The sequence below is a fragment of the Clytia hemisphaerica genome, unplaced genomic scaffold (assembly GCF_902728285.1).
Source record: "Clytia hemisphaerica strain Z4C2 unplaced genomic scaffold, Clytia hemisphaerica genome assembly, whole genome shotgun sequence".
In the NCBI taxonomy this organism is placed as follows: Eukaryota; Metazoa; Cnidaria; class Hydrozoa; order Leptothecata; family Clytiidae; genus Clytia; species Clytia hemisphaerica.
In genome coordinates, this window is record NW_027103595.1 from 1,748,507 (window position 1) to 1,770,403 (window position 21,897).

At 36.7% G+C, this 21,897-nt stretch overlaps 1 protein-coding gene across 1 annotated transcript; it reads left to right on the forward strand.

Moving 5' to 3' along the window:
• Nucleotides 1-918: 918 nt before the first annotated feature.
• Nucleotides 919-21,567, forward strand: LOC136801695 (glypican-6-like). Its single transcript, XM_067058342.1, has 6 exons — nt 919-1,164; nt 10,717-10,869; nt 17,992-18,683; nt 19,012-19,277; nt 19,792-19,923; nt 20,464-21,567. Exons 1-6 carry the CDS (start codon nt 1,011-1,013, stop codon nt 20,945-20,947), a joined length of 1,881 nt encoding a protein of 626 aa, XP_066914443.1. The 5' UTR covers nt 919-1,010; the 3' UTR covers nt 20,948-21,567.
• Nucleotides 21,568-21,897: the final 330 nt, after the last annotated feature.

Genomic DNA, 21,897 nt, shown 5'->3' on the forward strand with positions numbered 1-21,897 from the left:
AAACAACGCTTTTTAGAATTTTTGGCCAACTTGGTTGCGTCTTAACATAACTCGAAATATTTTTTCAAAATTTTGTTTTAGAGTTACGTAACTCGAAAAATAAAATTTAAAATTTATTTTCGAGTTACGTAACTCTAAAACAAAATTTAAAAAAAATATTTCCAGTTACAAAAGAACAGTAAATAACTTTTTCGAGTTAAGAAGTCCCCTGATGACGTCATAATTTGAGACTTATGACGTCACATTCGTCGTAACTCGGGTTTTTGTAACTCGGGTTTTTGTAACTCGAGTTTTTGTAACTCGGGTTTTCCGGGCCTCTGCTTTAAACAGCCCCCTAACAGGAAAATAGTTATTTCACAATCACTATATCATATCTCATTTTATCTCCTGCATCACCTTGGGTATGATAACAAAAATTGATGAAAATAGCGTCAATGGGATCGTATTTTATAAATGTTTCAATATTTTTATCCCCTGCTTTGTATTTTTGATAAAATGACGTCACTATTTTCATTTCTCTAAAACAGCTCTCTTGGAGTATTTATTGTTGTCAATCTATATCCACTTGCAGCGTCAGCATCCTATTATGCATGAAGAATATTTTATTGTTAATTGGTGTACAAAACCTCATACTTTGAGATAACATCATTATTTACATGATTTAAGTGTCATTTGTTGTCAATATTTGGGGTTGATGATCTGTTGTCTTGGGTCTAAATAACATATTTTGATATTACATTTCCATTACATATAATATTTTCAGGAACTTATGTTATGAGTTGTATGTTACAAGTGCGTTACTGTTATCCGGTCTGTAATTTGTATGACCTGTGACCTGTGACACGTGACCTGTGACCTGTGTTTTACACTAACCGTTCTGATAGCCATTCGGTCAAACGATCAAACAAATAAAAACTGATATATTTTGGTTTCGAAAAAAAGAACATGTGATATTCTTGGTTTAGTGTAATTGAATTTTGTTGTTTGAGTGAGTTTTTTTGCGAGGAAATATGAAGCGGTTTTTCCTCCTTTTTGGGGTATGGAATTTAGTGGTGATTTCACAGCCAAAATCTATGAACCTGACCAGTTCCTGCGAATTTGCTAAGAAAACTTATCGAGATGCAGGATACAAAGACGAGGATATTTTCACAACCGAGCAAGAAGGTATCAATTAGCTACAGCTTTTTCTATAATGGTTTTTGGTTGATTTTTATGATGAAAAAATTGTCAAACGTTGACCAACTTAGAACAATAGCCAGAACAAGCTACTGTAATCACTACAATCGGGGACAAAAAATAAGGGTTGGTCTAAAAAGCAGGGTAGCCAATTGGGGTAGCCAATTGGGCTAGGTTGTGGGGTACCTAAATATTTTACAGACCAGAATAGAAATACCGAAAATGAATGCATAGAACCACATTTTACCGACCAGGGAGCACGAATCTGATTGATACTTAGATTGATCATGTATGATTACAAAGATAAACAAAGATATAAATTACCACGTGTTAATGCACGAGGAGTAAGAAATAGAGCTTCATTATAATAGAGCTATTTCAAAAGACTTTTTGTACCTAATATGCTGCCATATTAAAAAATTTTGAAAGGAATTAATTGTTTGAAACATCTAAACATGATATAAATTAAACAATAGATTCAATAACAAAGGATTGTTAAGATATGACAAGATTAGAGATCATATGGCCCAAAGGCGATTCCAAAGCTATTATCATCGAATTACAGCTTCACGGAAATAACAATTAAAAACATAAATAAAATCTAAATCTAAAATATTAAAAACTGTTTTGTATATATTTTTTATTCGGGTCTGTAAATTTTCAAATGAAGCCAAGAAGGAAGAAAAAATGGCGCCAGGTCTCTTGAGAAGTAACAAAGTTCAGTACCTTTGGAAAAAAGGCTATTGTGGCTGAAGTTCGAAAGGAATCTTAAATTTTATTACGGTTAGTGTAAAACACAGGTCACAGGTCACAGGTCACGGATCACGGGTCACAGGTCACGGGTCACAAGTCACAGGTCATACAAATTACAGACCGGAAAACTGTAACGCACTCGTAACATACAACCCATAACATACAACTCATAACAAAAGTTCCTGAAAATATTATATGTAATGGAAATGTAATATCAAAATATGGTATTTTGAAGACTTAAACGACAAATCATCAACCCCAAAAATTGACAACAAATGACACTTAAATTATGTAAATAATGATGTTATCTCAAAGTATGAGGTTTTGTACACCAATTAACAATAAAATATTTATCATGCGTAATAGGATGCCGACGCTGCAAGTGGATATAGATTGACAGGTTTTGAAAACAATAAATACTCCAAGAGAGCTGTTTTAGAGAGATGAAAATAGTGACGTCATTTTATCAAAAATACGAAGCAGGGGATAAAAATAATAAAACATTTATAAAATATAATCTCATTGACGCTATTTTCATCAATTCTTGTTATCATACCCAAGGTGATGCAGGAGATAAAATGAGATATGACATTAGTGATTGTGAAATAGCTATTTTCCTGTTAGGGGCTGTTTAAGGCAAAGGTGAGATCGATATTCGAATATTTCTTTATTCTTTGTATATAACCTTCGTAACATGCGTATAACATTGAAAAGATAACTTTTTTGCATGTGTGATATAGATGTAATATATAATACAAGTATTACAGGTCCGTGTTATACACGGCATAAAACGCGAAATCACGTGGTAAACACGTGGGTAGATTTTTAGCTTTAAAATAGTTCTAGATCAATAAAATACCTTTGGAATTATATCATTGACATTAACAACTGTTTTTCAAACATTTTCTTTGTGTTTTACAGTAATCAAAGCTGACCTGTCAACACTGACCTGTGACCTGTGACCCGTGACCTGTGACCTGTGACCTGCGTTTTACACTAACCGATTTTATTACATGGAATCATTAACAAGATGTTGTATAGTTATTTCCACATGAAAACAGGTTTCAGATTTCAGAAGTTTAGGCAAAAAGAGGTACCCCATAACCTAGCCCAATTGGCTACCCCATTGGCTACCCTGCTTTTTAGACCAACCCAAAAAATAATGAAACATTGTATAAGGGGGAAGGGGGTTTTAGACGCATGTGTTTCTATATTTATGTCCCAGATTGTAGGTGATGCCAAGAGGCTCCCCCAGCAGTAACTCTGACAGTCTGCTTAATATGTATAGTATCTTGAGTTTTTTGTCTTCAATTACGATCACGACGCAAAACATCAAAAAAACTTGGATAATCACCTATGCTTTTGAAAAAAGTGCAAACAACACTTCAAGGCTCAAAATCTTTCAAATCACAATCACGTTTTGACATTTGATTATGTATATACCGTAAGAGTGGAAAAAATCTTCTATAAGTGATCTAGACCTTCCTATCATTCCTATCTTTAAAGAAGGGTGTTGAAATAGACCTTTTTTCAAAGAGGACGTCCTGTTGAATAATTATTTAGTCCAGCCATAAAAACAATGATAGTGTACTGTATCAAGCATATTGTAATAATTATGCATGGTTTTATCATTGTTTTTCTGCTGGACTACATAATTATTCAACAGGGTGGCCTCTTTGAAAAAAGGTATTTGTTTGTACTGTTACGTTGTTGTATGAACTTTTGGGTATGATTTAAGAAATGGTTTCCTAGGCTGAGTCTTCAAACTTTCTGACTAGTCCATAGCTAGGATGTGGATAATCAAAGGGAATTGATAATGGATAGATAATTGTGATTGATAAATTAAAATGGCACTTTCTAGTGCTAACAGTGAAGTTTTTTCATCATAGTCTCAGTTGTAGCGATTTTACATGTGATCAAACATCTCAATTGCATAAATTTGGAGAAAAAAGATTGAGAATGTGTGAGTTTTGCGTATGCTGGGGGCCTGATTGTTTTGTTGCTGGGGTAATTATTTATTGGGCAAGACATGTTCTATGTTCCAATCTTTACCATTGCTTGCAAATTTTTTATTGCAGAACACGTCATCCTTGAAAAGGTGCCATTACCCATCATCACTCTGGTGTATGTGCTTGTAATATGAAATACTTGAACGCTCAATGAATAATATGTAATCTCGCTTATAATAGCATTGAATGGGTCAAGGAAGTGTATTCCTTTAGGTGGGGGGCGTACTAGGCTTTGAATTACTGCCATCCCGGCTAGTTTTTTTAGCCTGTCCCAAAGTTTCTAGACTCGTTTTGAGGCTAAAACTTGTGACCACGCCCCTTAATATCAAAATTTTGAAAAAATGAAAAAAAACACCCCCAGATATTCACCCATAGAACAAGTGTGCAAAATTTCAGCCGAATCTGACAATTTTTAAAGTCTCCAGCCTGCACCAAAGTTTTTAGCATCGTTTTGAGGCTAAAAATTTTTGACCACGTCCCAAGAAGTCAACATTTTGAAAAAATGAAAAAAAACACAGATATCTGTATCTGTAAATCCCAAAGGGCTAGATCCGCGGCCTTTGATCAAAAAGTGAGGCTCATCCTTGTTTGCTTGGGTGAGTTAAGGCAAGTCCTCAACATATTTTGCGTGACGCACACCGCTTCCCAACATTTTTACGAAGTCATGTATAGCTTTAAAGAAGCGTATTAATGAGGGGATTTCGAAAAGTGCTGGGCCATAAGCATAAATTCAAACTGACAGTTTGGATTTCCTACCAAAGTCACGTGACTAAAATCATGCAATTTCACTGGTTTGAGAGTTGCGAAATAGCGTTTGCCGCCTACTTTTCTTGATCTCGCACTCCGAGAACCCGAGAACAATGAAAATGCTAGATCCAATCCATCACCTCGAAATGCAAAAAGTCACAAAATCGTGGCTTGTTTTTGCTGCAAATCTACAAAAAAACACCCCAGGGATTCACCCAAGGAACAAGAACAAGCATAAACAGTTTCAGCCGAATTCGACCATTTTTGAAGACTCCAGCCTGCCCCAAAGTTTCGAAATTCGAATCTTTGTCTGGTTTCTCCGCGCCCATTGATAATCGAAATGAACAATGAACTTTCATATTTGCATTAATGTTTCAAATAAGGTTTTTAATGAAATGGTGTAAGATCCTTATTTTTTTTGGGGTTTTTTTCACGTTTTTTTTACCTTTTTGCTGACTCCTAAGACAAGTTTTTTTATAGCCCTAAAATTTTATGTACCGTCTACGAATGAGTTTTACCGAAATACCGTTGTTTTTTATAAGAATTACCTCATCCCGGACGAAAAATCATGTGTTTTACCGTCACCGTGGCTCTTGCAAAATACCGTTTCCCGAACACTTTTTATAATTTTTACCGCTTCCCGGCCCTAAATTAGGCCTTATCCCGAGTACCGCCAGATCGTACGCCCCCCACCTTTAGGAGTGATTTCTAATTTAAAATGTGGAAAATTAGGGGTATGGAGAAGTTGGATTTTAATGTTTTGTTTGGTTGGGTATAGTCTTCTTTTTCTATGAATCATCATTTTTGCAGCTAGTTCGAAACGCAGGTTACAGGTCACAGGTTGCAGGTCACAGGTCAGTGATGACAGGTTGACTCTAATCAATGTCATTGCAGAGGAAAATGTTTGGAAAACACAAAGAATTATCAAAAACATAATTCTCAAGCAATTTCATCCATATAAAACCATTTCAAACATCAGAATTTAACCATGTGCTTTTATCGATCTTTCGCAGTTTGCGCTGTGTATAACGCAGACCAGAAAATTTAAAACCATATTATACCTATAACAGGTATATTACATATTGTAATGTTTGTAATGTTATATGATGGTTACATATAATAAAACTCATCGCTCTAAAACTACCTTCTCAGAGAACTCACGAGCTTCTGATTGGTGTAATTTTATATCCAGCCATATTGTTATCATCACATTCGGTATGCTAAATATTTTTGGTGTTTTTCTCTCGTAAGACATGATATTTTGTGATTCTGTCAACATTTTTGTCAAAAATTGTCATTAAGTCATTAAAATAACAATTGAATGATTAATTAGTTTCATCCTTCTAAAACCACTCTCTTAGGGACCTCACAAGCTTCTGATTGGTGCCGTTTTATATCCATTCACACCATCCACATCACATTTTGTATAATAAATATTTTTCGTGCTTTTGTCTTGTTAGGCATCATATTATATGATTTTGTCATTATTTTTGTAAGTATAAAGTGTCACTAGGTTGTTATTTTATTCAATTGTCATTTTCTAATATCTAAATAACATATATATATTACTTTTTTGTAATTTAATGCGTTATGTATTGATGTTATGTTATGTATATGTTATGATCTTATTATCTTTTTTCCGGTCTGCACTTTGTTGACCTGTGACCTGTGACCTGTTGACCTGTGACCTGTGACCTGCGTTTCGAACTAGCCGTCATTTTTGCTCTGTTGATTATTAGGTTTTTATTAGTTTTAAAGGATTCAGGATATTCAGACGCAAAATGTTGATCTGTTGGTCATTTGGCTGCGATACATCTATTTATTACATTTATTACTACTATATACATCTATGTGATTTGGCAAAGAATTAAGAGCCAGTTTTTTTAAGAGCGAGGCAGGTCCAATAGTTTGAAACTTAGATTTTTTTCATTTTTGGATATGTTGTTAACTACAATGAACTGAGTAAAATCCCAAAATATTTTGGTCTGAAAATCCATAATGGCGGATTTATGCCAATTTGAAGTTTTTGACATTTTTGGGCATTGCACTTAAAAACTTTTTTGACATAGAACCATGCTTTCTCAAATCAAAATGAGGAATTGATTTTGGGTGATTCTCAAACTATGTCCAGTAAACTATACAATTTTCCAAAAAAATCAAAATTTTCAAAATGGTAGCTGGAGTTATGACGTTACAAAAACACTACAAATTTGATTTTAGGGGTATTTTAGAGCCATCTGACCTGTACCAGGGGAGTTTCTTACTGCTCAAAATAATATTTTCTGGTAGTTTAGTCCCTGGTCTATCCATTTGAAGTGATTGCAATAAAAAATTCCGGCCCTACTGGCCCCTAGAGGCCCAAAAAGCCAATAAGGTCTCAAAAAAGTACGTACTTTAGCCCAATTTTCCTAGAAATCCCAACATTGTCTGACCTCCAACTCTTCTGTTCCTGAAAGACAACCGCCTGGTCTCTTAGGATCAAAAGAGAAACCTATGTGATCTCCTACCATTAATTTTTTATCTTGATTTAAAATTTTTCTTAACATTGCTCGAAAAATGACTAAAATTCGGGATATTTTGGCCCATTGGCAAACTTCAAAGGGGTCTAGGTCACTGAATTTGTTATAATATAAGGGCTATGATTAATCTTTTATATAAAAACAATGAAACTAGGTGAAAAAAGTTGTCAAATTTGCTTTTTTGGGCCAAAAAGGCTTTTTTTTCAATTTTTTGACTAGAGCTGAGGTCATTCTATTGCAGCCAGTAATTGGCAGTTAGAAAGTAAATCTTATCTGAAAATCATGATTCCTCATCACATTCCAGAAGGTTTCTAGGAAAATCAAATATGGTACTCTTCAAAAGCTTATAGAGGCTGAATTTTCACTCAAAGGCGGCTTCTAACTCCCCTGACCCCCTTAATTTTGTAAAATTGACTTAAAAGTACATTTTTGGCTGAAATTTTTGCCCAAAATGAGTACCCATTGCTACTTGATTCTTGATTTTGTGAAAGCATCCTATAGATAGTTCAAGAATTTATCAGAAGTTGGAACCTTTTCTTTTCTTTTAAAGATTAGGGCTAGCTCAAAGTCAGTTTTAACTCTAAAATCCTAAAAATCTTGACAATGTTGCTCAAAACAACAATTTTTGCTCAAGATTGAACAGAAAATGAGCCCACTCAGATAATAAAATCTTGGTTTTTGGAAAGTTTCATGGGGATAGTACAAACATTCATCAAGATCTTTACCTCCTGATCTACCATTTAAGGATCAAGTCTGTCAAAATGTGCTTCTAAACTCTCAAATCTTTAGAGGTGGACTTTACCAACCCCATAACACAATTTTGCTATCAGCCTGTTTGCTATTAAATGCAGTTAATGAGCCCAAAGTTCAAATTATCCAAAGAGAAGGAAAGGTTTAGGAATATTTTGTACTTTTGGACTTATCTCTAAGTATTTAAGGGCAGAAAGGTTGATGACAAAATTGTTTTATGGGGTTGGTAAAGTTCACCTTTGAAGAATTGAGAGTTTGGATGCACATTTTGACAGACTTGATCCTTAAATGGTAGATCAGGAGGTAAAGATCTTGATGAATGTTTGTACTATCCCCATGAAACTTTCCAAAAACCAAGATTTTATTATCTGAGTGGGCTCATTTTCTGTTCAATCTTGAGCAAAAATTGTTGTTTTGAGCAACATTGTCAAGATTTTTAGGATTTTAGAGTTAAAACTGACTTTGAGCTAGCCCTAATCTTTAAAAGAAAAGAAAAGGTTCCAACTTCTGATAAATTCTTGAACTATCTATAGGATGCTTTCACAAAATCAAGAATCAAGTAGCAATGGGTACTCATTTTGGGCAAAAATTTCAGCCAAAAATGTACTTTTAAGTCAATTTTACAAAATTAAGGGGGTCAGGGGAGTTAGAAGCCGCCTTTGAGTGAAAATTCAGCCTCTATGAGCTTTTGAAGAGTACCATATTTGATTTTCCTAGAAACCTTCTGGAATGTGATGAGGAATCATGATTTTCAGATAAGATTTACTTTCTAACTGCCAATTACTGGCTGCAATAGAATGACCTCAGCTCTAGTCAAAAAATTGAAAGAAAAGCCTTTTTGGCCCAAAAAAGCAAATTTGACAACTTTTTTCACCTAGTTTCATTGTTTTTATATAAAAGATTAATCATAGCCCTTATATTATAACAAATTCAGTGACCTAGACCCCTTTGAAGTTTGCCAATGGGCCAAAATATCCCGAATTTTAGTCATTTTTCGAGCAATGTTAAGAAAAATTTTAAATCAAGATAAAAAATTAATGGTAGGAGATCACATAGGTTTCTCTTTTGATCCTAAGAGACCAGGCGGTTGTCTTTCAGGAACAGAAGAGTTGGAGGTCAGACAATGTTGGGATTTCTAGGAAAATTGGGCTAAAGTACGTACTTTTTTGAGACCTTATTGGCTTTTCGGGCCTCTAGGGGCCAGTAGGGCCGGAATTTTTTATTGCAATCACTTCAAATGGATAGACCAGGGACTAAACTACCAGAAAATATTATTTTGAGCAGTAAGAAACTCCCCTGGTACAGGTCAGATGGCTCTAAAACACCCCTAAAATCAAATTTGTAGTGTTTTTGTGATGTCATAACTCCAGCTACCATTTTGAAAATTTAGATTTTTTTGGAAAATTGTATAGTTTACTGGCCATAGTTTCAGAATCACCCAAAATCAATTCCTCATTTTGATTTGAGAAAGCATGGTTCTATATCAAAAAACTTTTTAAGTGCAATGCCCAAAAATGTCAAAAGCTTCAAATTGGCATAAATCCGCCATTATGGATTTTCAGACCAAAATATTTTGGGATTTTACTCAGTTCATTGTACTTAACAACATATCCAAAAATGAAAAAAATCTAAGTTTCAAACTATTGGAACTGCCCCAAACTGCCCCATTCTTAAAAAAACTGGCTCTAAAGTGTCATCCATAATTGTAATTTGGGCCATTTTCAATGAAGATAATGTGATTGACTATTTCGATGTTTTCATGATTGTAAGGAGAACATGAAATTTGACTTGATGGTATGGTGAGGGGGTGTCATAGTTTCGACATATATGGCTTGGCTTAGCAAAGAGACTGGAGATCGTAGCTATTTGGCTGAAATAGTTTTGCTGCTAGTTTTTTTTTCTTGAATAACAGAGCGATGAGTTTGCCCTGAAAGATACAACAAATTTCAGATGAATTTCCATTTCAATTCCCAATGTATCAATCTTTCTATTCTTGCTGCTTTCTCGTTGCTTTCAATTAAAAAATTACACTCATACAAATATACAAATATCAGTTAACGCAGCTAAGAAACAATTTTAATGATATTTATACCATGTGTCAGCCAGTAAACCTTCTCCATGTCTTGAATCCTGAAGGTTTGAGTCACTTCAAATATACCTTTTGATTGCAATGTCACACTTTAATAATTCAAGTTACAATCCTACAGGGATTTGAAAACTAGTGCTAGAAATCTTTTCAAGTATGAAACTGTTACCTGTCATGAAACTTTAATCTAGAAGTACTTAATACCAAACAGCTGTTTTATAATGGAAATCCCCCAAAAATGAACAAAGATATGATATATCATCATATATAATTACAATAGCCTGCAAAATTGAAGGCTTACACAAAAAAGAAAGATTCCCTAGCAAGCATTCTGCTAGCAAGTGTCTGCTTAGATCAAATCCTTTAGAAATAGAATTTATACAATTAATTGTTGCTGACATAATGTCTACCGGCTTGCAATAGATAATTGCAGGACTCAAGCGGAGAGTTGCCAGCAAGATGCCAATAGATTTAATGGTATCAGCCAGAAGAATTTTTATGTAGTTAAAATCATTAGGCGATTCCCAAATGTATTATTGGCTTGGAACCTTAGCTAGGTACTAATTTTTATTATGCTTGTAGTTTGAAAAATGTAACTGCCATTTAAAATGGCGGAGAGGTTCGTACTTTGAAAACTCTAAATAATTTTGTTACAATATCTTTGTTTATGTTACAGGAAGCCTTCTGGAATGCGGCTTGAAGAGAACTTGCTGCATGAAGAAAGCAGAGGAAAACTTGTTATCTTCAAGTGAAAAAGCCCGCACTGGCTTGTCTAACCCACTTCACAAATTGAAGGATATGTTTCAAGGGAAAAGAGTGGAGTTTAAAGGTATGTTTTATTGTTTATTCAAAAGATATTCCCACTCAACGATGCAATATGAAGATATTGAGTTGAGAATGGAGAGAATGGCATAAATTAAAAGCAGGAAGGACGAGAGTTGAAATGACTATATTAAATGACAAGATGTTAGGGATAGTTGAGTCAAAAATCTTGAGTTCTTCGTCCTCCTCAAGTTCCTCAAATTGCCTGACCACCTTCTCCCTCAAGAATTCAGGTCCATCGATCCATGTCTTGGTTTCTTCAACACCAAAACATTTGGTTCCAATGTCTGCGATGTTGAGTTTTCCTGGTACGAAGCGCCAATTCTCAAATTCTGTCTTTTTACGGATTTCGTTTGTACGGTTCATTACGTAATTTGAGAATCTCTTTTGTTCATTCCGAATATAACTGAGGGTGACCTTTGAATCAGTCCACATGAAGGTCTTGTTCATGGGAAGATCCATTTCTTTGACGACACAATTTTTAATCCTGGATGCGAGGACAGCAGCTTGCAGCTCTAAACGTGGTGTTGTGCTTCCTTTAATAGGTCCTAACCTTGATTTACCGATGATGAAACTACAGTTGACCTCATCATCATCCATTGTCCGAAAGTAAGCAACTGCTCCAAATGCCTTCATCGAAGCATCTGAAAAGACGTGTAACTCGATTTCGGTAGCTGTAATCTTTGCAAAGTTGAACCATCTTGGTATGGAGATTTCTTTCAGTGACGAAAGTCCTTCTTGCCATTCTTTGAACTGTTTCAGGATCCGTTCTGGAAGGGTGTCATCCCATCCAACCTTTTCTTTCCAAAGGGATTGAAGCATCAGTTTTGGTGCAATAAGGTAGGGTGCCAAGAATCCAAGAGGGTCGAACATCGAACACAAGAAACTCAGCAAGCCTCTCTTTGTCTCTTTACATTCCTTGACTGGAACAATGAAGAAGAAGACATCGTCGGTTGGATTCCACCTTACTCCAAGGGTTCTTTCTGATGGTAGTACCTTGAAGTCGTGGTTTGTTATTTTTGGCGATAAATCCTCCTTTGGAATTGCTTTCAAAAATTCAGTATCATTTGAAATCCACTTTGTCAATCGAAAACCTCTTTCAGCGGTGATTCTGACAAGGTTTGAACAGGTGTTGACTGCTTCATTTGTTGAATCGAATGATCCTAGGAAGTCATCCATGTAGAATTCTTCGGAAACAGCTTTTGTGACAGCTGCTCTTTCATTCGATGTTAGCGATTTGAGCACTTCTCCTTCTGGTACGTCTTGAATCTTATTAGCACATCCCTTCAATGCCCAATTGGCACAGCACGGTGAATCCTTTTTTCCGAAAGGGTGGACCAGTATCTTAAACTCTGATATCTCTTCCTCATTTTTCCTCCACAAAAGCGCAATGAATCTGTATCCTCTTCAGGTACAAGAACTTGGTGGAACATTTTTTCTACGTCACTCATCACTGCAATTTTTCCTCTTCGAAATTTCGATAGGACTGTGACCAGGCTGTTCAGTAAATCTGGTCATTTGAGGAGTTGATCATTCAGTGAGGTTCCTTTAAACCTAGCAGATGCATCCCAGACGATTCGAATTTTACCTGGTTTGTTTGGTTCTAAGACAAAGTGATGCGGTATATAGTTCGTCTTGGATGATGTCTTTGCTGCTTCGTCTTTGGTCAATTCTTGGACGTGACCAATCTTTACATAATCTTCTAACTTCGAACTGTAGATTTGTTTGATTTCAGGTAATCTCTCTAATCTTCGCTCAGTAGACAGAAGTCTGGTGACAGCAAGTGGTCGATTATTCACGAGCTCCAAATCGTCACTTTTCCACAACATGCCCACTTCAAAATGATTGTTCACGAGTCTTGTGTTGTTCTTTAGAAGATGTAAGGCTCTCTTCTCATCCCGAGTAAGCAAGGCTTCTGAATCAGGCGTTGTCGCATAGGTTTCTTGACTCCAGAATCTTTCCAGCTTCGAGTCAAGGGATTGAACTGATATGTAATTAGAGCAACCATCATTGCTACCAGACTTCCCTCCGAAGATAGTCCATCCTAGCAAAGTCCTCACAGCAATTGGTTCTTTTGAGCTTTCACCTTTAATAAATTCGAGATGCAAGAGCGCTTCTGGTACGTCTGCACCGATTAGGATCTCAACGTCTATATCGAGTGGTTGTGGTAAGGAAGCATCTCTGAGATGTTGGTATTGTTTCTTCATTTTCGAAACGTTGTAGGGTTTCTTCTTGATGTTTAGAGACTCGACTACCCAAGCGTCCTCTACATGAACGCTGGAATCACATGATGAAAGAAGAAAGTTGACTGATCTTGATCTCATGGTTTGCTTTTTTGTTAGAACGTTGCTGATAGAAACTTTCAGATTACTGTTGACATTTGGTAATTTCAATCGATCAACAAGGCTGGCACTGATTAACGTGGTATCAGAACCAGGATCTAGAAGAACATTCACGATCTGAAGGAAGGTTGTCCTTTTGGATTTAGCATAATGAGATTCCCCTTCCTTAGTTCCTGCAAGTGGATTTGCTTTGTAATTTGGATCATGGAGTAACGTGTGGTGCTTTCGTTGACATTCTTTACATCTTGTTTGGCACTTGCAATCTTTGATGGAATGACCTTTTGAGAGACAGTTATAGCATAGATTTAACTTTCTTGCTTCTCCTCTCCTTTCAGCAATTGATTTCTGTTTAAAGCGTTCACAACGCCAAAGCTTGTGGGGTTCATTGCATACGTAGCATACTGGGGTCTTTGAATCACCTTTTCCTCCCAAGTAATTTGATTGCCCTTCCTTGCGTTTGTCTTTCCTTTTGTCTTTTGGTTTCTGTTCTTCTTGAGCGATTATGTCTGCAATGGGATTATAAAACTCCTTGAGCTTGGAGTCAAGCCATGATTCAAGCTTCATCAGTGAAAGACTGGTATCCTCGTAATCTTTAGATGTCCGATAAAATGCCTTTCTCAAATTGTCAGGCAACCGAATGACAGCTCTGGACAGATTCTCAGCAGAGTGAATTGCACCCATATTACCAATCATCTTTAGCCATGTCACTGTTGATTTCAGGTGTTGGTGAAATCTTTTCAAGGAGGAACGATCATCAGAAGGTAACTGAGGTTTGTCAAGCAGGTTCCTAAGCTTGGAATGTGTGACCACCGTCTTATTACCGAAATCTCTCTTCAGGGTTTTCAAGGCAGTTGCGTAGAATATCCCAGCGGTTCCGATACATTCAACGCTCTTTTTGGCTTCACCAATCAAAATACTGAGGAGTCTTTCCATTCGATCGTTGTCGGTGAAGGATAGTTTATAATGGACTCTGCGACTAAAATTTTCGACGAAGTCTGGCCATTTGGAGCTGTCGCCACTGAACTTAACTAATTCAATGGTTGGAAGAGCCTTTGTCTCGAATTCGAACCTCAGCGCAGAATTTGCAGTTAATGGGTTTGATAAGCCGGCGAGGCATGTTTCCTCTCCTTCTGTCAATTCGTCAATGAATTGGTCGACTGGTCTGAAGACGAGGTATGGAGGTTTGGGTTTTGTGTAAGAATTAGCATTAGCAAGAGTCACAGTGGCAGTTGAAGGCTCTGAACGATTATCACCTGATGTTGTAGATGCCTTTTGGCGTAGACGTCGGAAGCTGCTTCGTGGCTTTGCTGTGACAGAAGACACCGAAGGTGGACATGGAGTAAATCTCACCTGAGATAGACTTCGTTGAAGAGGTTGTGAATGGACAGGTGAGTGGTAAATAGCTGAGTTAGGAGGTGATTCGATATGAGAAACAGTAGGTGAGTTTCCACTGGAGCCAACAGGTATACGAATACGAGGATTGAATACGTTAGTACGTTTATCATGACCGGATATGTTGGAAGTTTCAGATGGATCTACATCATACAGACTTGTATCAAGTGTAGTGTTGGAAAGGTTTGGTGTTCTCATTCTTGTACGAATCTCATGCTCTATTTCAGCGATGCGATTAGCCTCTCTAGCTTCAGTCTCTGTACATTCTTGTATCCTTCTTTCGTCAGTTTCATAGGTAAGATATTCTGTGTTTGCCGCTCTGAATTTTAAGTAAGTCTCCACAAGAGTGTTATGCAACGTAGACGCACTCGATGCATCTTGATCATTTAGGTATGATAAGATTTGATTTGCCACCCGTGTAAGATATCCCAGAAGACCTCTTCGAGTGTTCCTTAGAGATATCAGTTTGGCTAGGTCAGTGGAATGATCAGGCCCTTGTCCTGCAATTCTTTGAGATCTCCGGATTGACATGATGGTCTGGACGGTGATGAAACAAGGTTGAATAAAGAACAGGTAGTCCACGGATTAGTCAACTGATGTGGTAGTTGCGTGTACCACAGACGAATACGACGGGCGGTATTGAATAAACGCTCGATTGGACACAAGGGCGGTCCCGATTGGGAACGAGTGTAGACCACTGATGAAAAGGGCGGCCGACGATTGATAACAAGGCTGAACCACGATTGATAACGAGAACAAACAACAATTGCAAATGAGGGCGGACCACGAATTACAACGGGGCGGATCACGATTGGAAACAAGAGCGGGCTGCGAATTGAACGACGGCCGGTAGCGATTAATAATCGAGGGCGGAAGACAATTCAAACGAAAGTGAACTGCGATTGATAAAGTAGACCACTATTGAGGATGAGGGTGGACCACGATTGGTATTGGGGTGGACCACAGCTGAGGGCGAACCACGTATGAGAACGAGGCGGGGCGGAAGTGGCGTTTTGCAACGGGAGAATCAACAACGAAATGATGGATTGTATACAATTTGGTGTGTATACCGATAAAACGATACGACGCTGGGTGCGGTATCTGAACGAAATGGAGTATCTGTGACGATACGGTAGGAGAGAATTCCGGATAGAGTGAATCCCGGAAACGATAAATTTGGGAGGACAACGGACGTTGGATGGACGATTTCCGAACGTGCGATTGGAGGATGATATTCGGACGGCCTTTTCCGAATGAGGGGGTAGCGGAAACAATATGGAGGGTATCAGAGAGAGTATGTTCCAAACGATAGGCGATTTTCCAGACGATAGGACTTGAGAGACGAAGAAGATTGTGATTCAAATTTCCAAAGTTTAAGTTATACCTCTGACATGTGTCTCTACCTCTCAGCATTTGTCCCATGCTCCAGCATGCATCCACTTGATTGTCCCACCAAAACTTGATCCTCCAAAACTTGATTATTGTCCAATTGATTCCCAAATATTTTCTTGAAGATGTTAGGGATAGTTGAGTCAAAAATCTTGGAACGTAGGAATCTTGTTGATTGTTGTTCAAGCTAAAAACACAAAGTTCAAAAACTAAAAATATGTACATAGGCCTGTGAAAGAAAAATGTCGACTAGGTAAAATAATGTACAAGTAAAGAAATCGCTTTATAAAAATATGTCTTAATCTGACTTGGGTATTTATAAACTAGGGAAAAATATCACCATATGAAAGAACGATATGTACATGAAATTACTTACAAAATATTGTCCAAATACACGTTTTTTTTTTTATTAGAACCTAGTTTATAAGAACATATAGGCTGAAATTCGTCGAAAAATTAAGAACATCTTAAGAACATGCCCAGCCTCAGTTTGGAAAAAAATGACAAGAAACTACAATTTTTTCCTCTTTTTAAGCAGTTTTAACCAAATTTAGGGGTGGATCTTCAAAATTCAAGAGTCAAATATTGTCCAAATTTTGTCAAATTTAAGTGCTCTTTATTTTGTATCATATTGTCGATTTAGAGTAGTCTGAAAAATTAAGAACGCATTTAAGAACATTTTAGGCTGAAAATTGCTAAAAAATAAGCACATCCAGGCTCAGCCAAATTTTAGGTGTTCTAATAAAAAAAAAACGTGTACTATCCCCAAATGTTCGTGACTCCAAGTAAAAGTAAAATCAACTCTGTAATGAATTCAGATCTCATAAAGTAAAAGTATTTTGCTCACATCTCGAGAATGAAAATCTCACTCACGTCTCTTGTAAAAGTAATTCTGATCTGATTTGAGTGCGTGAAAAAAGGCGTAGAAAAAATGATACTTTATGAAAAACGTGATAAGGTAATTAAAGATAATTATCATCTTGTCATTATCGAGCTCATACGTCACAACCAAAACAAATCAGTTATAAGCACATTATCCAAAACACAAGAGGAAGAGGCTTTGATTTGATTGCTTCCCCTTTAAAAGGTTGTACCAACCTTTCATTAATTCTCATGTCATTAAATACCAAAGAAAGTATAGAAAAGTGCTTCTTGCGTATTTTCCGCGGTAAAGAGTACAGGAAAAGTGAACACGCTATTCTATTTTGAACCCTTTGTCTATTGATATTGCTCAATCATTTTGTTTGACATTTTAAAGTTAAAAAAGAAGGCTGAAGCCCTTGCAAAGTACAAGAGTATTTTTTCATGATGAAGCTAATCCTGAATTTAATCCTTTGTCACTTCTTTACCGAAAGATACGAACTTTTCAACCATTTAAAATATCCCCTTATGATGGCTAACAAGAATAAATACCCTTTTACTATTTTGTGTCATTTTCAAGGTTCTCATCTTTCCCTTTCCATATGTTCTACTTTTATTAAAAATGACACGGACCAATAATTGGTTTGTCATGGGGAGATTTTGTACTCGAACACTTTTCTTTTATGAGAAGGGATCGTCATTTGCTAAGCTGATTATTGATGAATCAAATTTCCTTCGCTTTTATTCTCCTCTTTATTTTCGTCGCCTTGGTGTGACGCGTCATTTGTACAAAGAGAAATCGATGACAATTTGGGTTATTTGCGATCTTATGTTACTTCACATTTTTGAAACAAGCTTCTAATTTTTTATTTCCATTTTCATAATGGGCATTAAAAAAGTTAGCACATCCAAAGATCTTCCAGTTCACAAACTTTGTCATTGCTCACGGACGAAGTATAAGAATTTTTCGCCTTTTTAATCACTCACTAATCTTTATGGCTACATTAAAGACCTTTTTGTTAATGTTTTACTAATTGGATTCTGGTTTCATTGCTGATCATTAAGTTTGAAATAATTTTCGTGGTTTTTTATCACTAAAACTCTGTGTTTTTTCCTAATGTTGATTATCCCCCTCTTTTTTTAAGACAACTATCAAATTATGATGAACGTGTCACAGAGTAACCTCCATTCCATGTTCGAAAACACGTACAAATCACACTACACGAACAATGCTTATATTTTCGATGATTTATACAAATCCCTTCGACAATACATTAATGGTGGAGAACTTGACTTGAGAGTGAAATTCAACACTTTCTTCGGAAATCTCCACGAAAAGTTTTACGTCATGGTTAACCCTGGCAAAACTTTCGATACAAAATACAGAAATTGTATCCGAGACAACACGAACTCTGTCAAACCTTTTGGCGACAAACAAAACACAATTTCCACAAAAATGACCCGATCATTTGAAGCGTCGAGGGTAATTTTACAAGGCCTCAAAGAAGGCACGGACGTTAGTTTGAAATTACTGGATTCACCAGTCCATGAAAAGTGTAAATTAGCTTTCATGAAAATGTCAAAATGCTCGATATGTTATGGACTCAATCCTAACGGGAAACCCTGCGCCAATTATTGTTTGAATGTAATGAAAGGCTGTTACGCTTACACTATGATGTTTCAGCCGCGATGGAATACTTATATTCACGCTATGACGGAGCTAGTGGCTAAATTAAAAGGTCCATTTGATATGGAAGTATTCGTTGTACACTTGAGCGTTCAGATTTCTGGAGCTATCATGACCTTCCAAGAGAATATTCAGAATGTCACACGCAAGGTAAATCAATCATGATACGTTAGAAATATTATATTAAAGATGCCATTTATTTTAAATACGATTTCTGTCTAGGTTGAATTAAACATGCTTATTGGTAGGAGCATAATGCGGAATTTTTAATTAATCAAAATATGAGATAAGGTTATTTCTGCCTCCAAAAGAATTTTATCTTCTATTTAAACTGATTTAAATCGTCTGTTTGGTCGAAATATTTTAATATCGTTTTCTCTTTTCTTTCCGATAACAATCTTTCTCGATATTCTACTAATCGGATTTTATTTATGCTTAGACGAGATGAGTAGAAGATTTTGGTTTTTGAATATTTTAGGTTGAAGCTGTGTGTGGCCAACCAGCCGCAAACACGAACTTCCTGAATGGCGATGTAAATTCGAGAAGTCGCCGTGACACAGCAGCGGCCGACCAAGCCAAGAAGTCATTAGACCGGTTGAAAGTCTCTTCGGAACAAGTGGTTAGCTTTGGCACCGATTTCCAGAAACAGACACAGGCCATAATTGATAGTTTGAAAAACGACCGCTTCATTCCAAGGTTCATGATGGGAAAAGAGGAAGATATCAAGGCCACAGCTTATGAAAAGTGAGTTGTTGTTTTTTTGTTTATTTTGGGCTTCTTTTAGAAAGAAAGTCTGGTTGACTTCCGTCAACACTTTGGTTTTGTCTGTCTTTGGAAAGATGACCCCCTAGATTTGTTCTTTTTGACGATCTGTTATATAACTGACATAAAGATATCACAACAAGTAGATCGATAAAGATCGATCAATTGAACACATTTCTTTTGATTATTACACCATGAATTGAGTAACGCCCTCTTATTCCCTCCAAAGCCAAAAGGCGTTCTTTAGTCAATTGAGTAAAAAGAAGGGTTGATAAAATCAACCTTTCCAATTTCCGACCTAATTATAACGAAATTTGTTTTTTGTTGTGTTTTTCGACTACACTACTTTCTAACTTCACGAGAGTTTTATTTCAAAGGCTTTTACATTTTTTCACGCCTTTTTGACACGCCCTTTTTGCTGACTGACGCTAGGTAGGTTTGAAGGTTTTAGCATGCTTGGACACTGCTAGTAACTTTTGTCTCCCCTTTCATTCAGACTTCTCGCAGAAACGAAGAAAATGTTGAGGGATTTGGAGGATTATTGGTATCTTTTACCAAATCAAATATGTTCGGCTGGAATTGCTTCACCAAATAACACTAATTGTTGGAACGGCCAAAACACTAATGGGTAAGTGAAAAATAATACGAAATATCCTTTTCAGGGGACTTTTTGACGAGGGCAGACGAGGGCCTTTGAATTGTATTGAATTGTACTGATAACAAATGAATACATATATTACAAAAGCACTACGCGTCGCATACGTCACTATTATCTTAGCTAAAATTGTACTACTTTAAATTTATTTCGAAATGGTTGGAAAACTGAGAAAGATTACTTTTTTCGTATTGTAAGCATTTAATTAACGTGCAAGATCAATTAACGCAAAGAAGGACGGGACTGAAAGTCGTACAAACAAGAAAATTTATTATTTGTATATTAAGTATTAAGTGTAATTATAAAAGTAAGTAGAATTGGGTGTCATTGATTAAAGTCGTGATGGAAATTTTAAAAAGTACCCGAACTTCCAAATAGATTAATCCGTGAAATGTCAAAAATGTGAGGAAGAGCTCAACCGCTTAAGTTTATAATTCGTGCGAAATATAATCACTTGAAATGCGACCCCTGATCGAATTCGGTGAAAAAAAATGATTCCGCTTTCTTTTCCAGTTACACGAAACCAGTGGTAAAAGGAAATCTCAAAGACCTTTTCAACTCTAACCCAGAAATGGATTTGACATCAAAATCTAAAGAGTACGATAGTGGCGTATTGACACTGGAAGCCAAACTTCAAGATATTATCATACAAATCGATTCGGTGATGAGAGGCAACGGTATCGTGCAGCCAGATACTGAAGCCTCAGGTTCTGGCAGTGGTGACGACAGTTCTGGCGATAATGACAATGAAGGGAGTGGTGAACGACCTGCCACTACTGAGGAACCAGAGGAAGGTTCTGCGACAGGCAGCGGTGACGACAGTTCTGGCGATAATGACAATGAAGGGAGTGGTGAACGACCTGCCACTACTGAGGAACCAGAGGAAGGTTCTGCGACAGGCAGCGGTGACGGGAAGAATGGTGGTGGTACCACCTTCACAACGAACTTTTCTTTCATATCTACACTGGCCGTATTAATAGTTTACTGGATCTGGTAATAAGTTTAACATGATTATATTTGCTGCACTCTCGACGGTGTTGCTCGAGGTATAATACTTTTAAAAGAAGGGTGATATGAGTGCCCAATCGAAGGGAATGCTCCTCGTGTTGGTATTTTGTTATGACGCGTGCATGCCGAACAACGGATATGTATTGGTCAGAAATAAGTATGTTAATATTAATCCATGAATGGAAGACTTTTCTCTGGGATAAATCTTCCTTACTAAGTTAAGAAAAATGAACGTTTTTATTATTATATTAATACTAGCCGGTACCCGGCGTCGCACGCCGGTTTAGCTGTTTGCTGAACGCATTTAAAGTCCTTTGGATGTTGGGAAGGTGGCTTAAACACGATGAAATCAAAATTAAAGAGAAGAATTCTCTTCAAAGTTTGACTCTATTCCTCCCGGGTGACGTATCTTTTAACCATATTTTGAAAAATATTTTTGTGGCAAAAATGATCAGAAAACAGAAAAAGGGCGTACCATACCGGCGACCAGCGACGTCCGAGACGGCTCTGCAATTAGATTTTTTTCCTCGCTTCGCTCGCGTTATATTTGCTGTAGTTCTTGATGTTTAGGAAAAACTTTGATGTCAAGATAAGCGGAGTGAAATAATACATATGACACGAGATTCGTCGAAAAAAGGTAGCCGGGGGGGGTGGGTACTTAGGTAAGAGAAGGGTTTAAGGGTGCCTTTTTTGAAACATGGCAGTTTGAAAAATCGGAAAATCAAACTTCAGTCCCACTAAGAATCGGAAAAATAGGAAAATTTCAACTTTTTGCCCCCAGAAAGATAGAAATTTGGTCAAATTAGTTCCAAAAAGCAAAATAATTATCGACATAGATGTTTAAAGGTCCCTTTTTACGAAGAAAGAACTCTAGTTTTTCCCGCCTTTTGAATGTATTTTTAATGTTGCTGTTGTTCTAACAAACTTGTCTTGTGATTC

Coding starts and splice junctions, on each gene's coding strand:
- LOC136801695 (XM_067058342.1), top strand. CDS start 1,011: ATGAAGCGGTTTTTCCTCCTTTTTGGGGTATGGAATTTAGTGGTGATT. Junction 10,870..17,991: donor GAAAAGAGTGGAGTTTAAAG/GTATGTTTTATT, acceptor TCTTTTTTTAAG/ACAACTATCAAATTATGATG. Junction 19,278..19,791: donor AAGGCCACAGCTTATGAAAA/GTGAGTTGTTGT, acceptor CCTTTCATTCAG/ACTTCTCGCAGAAACGAAGA.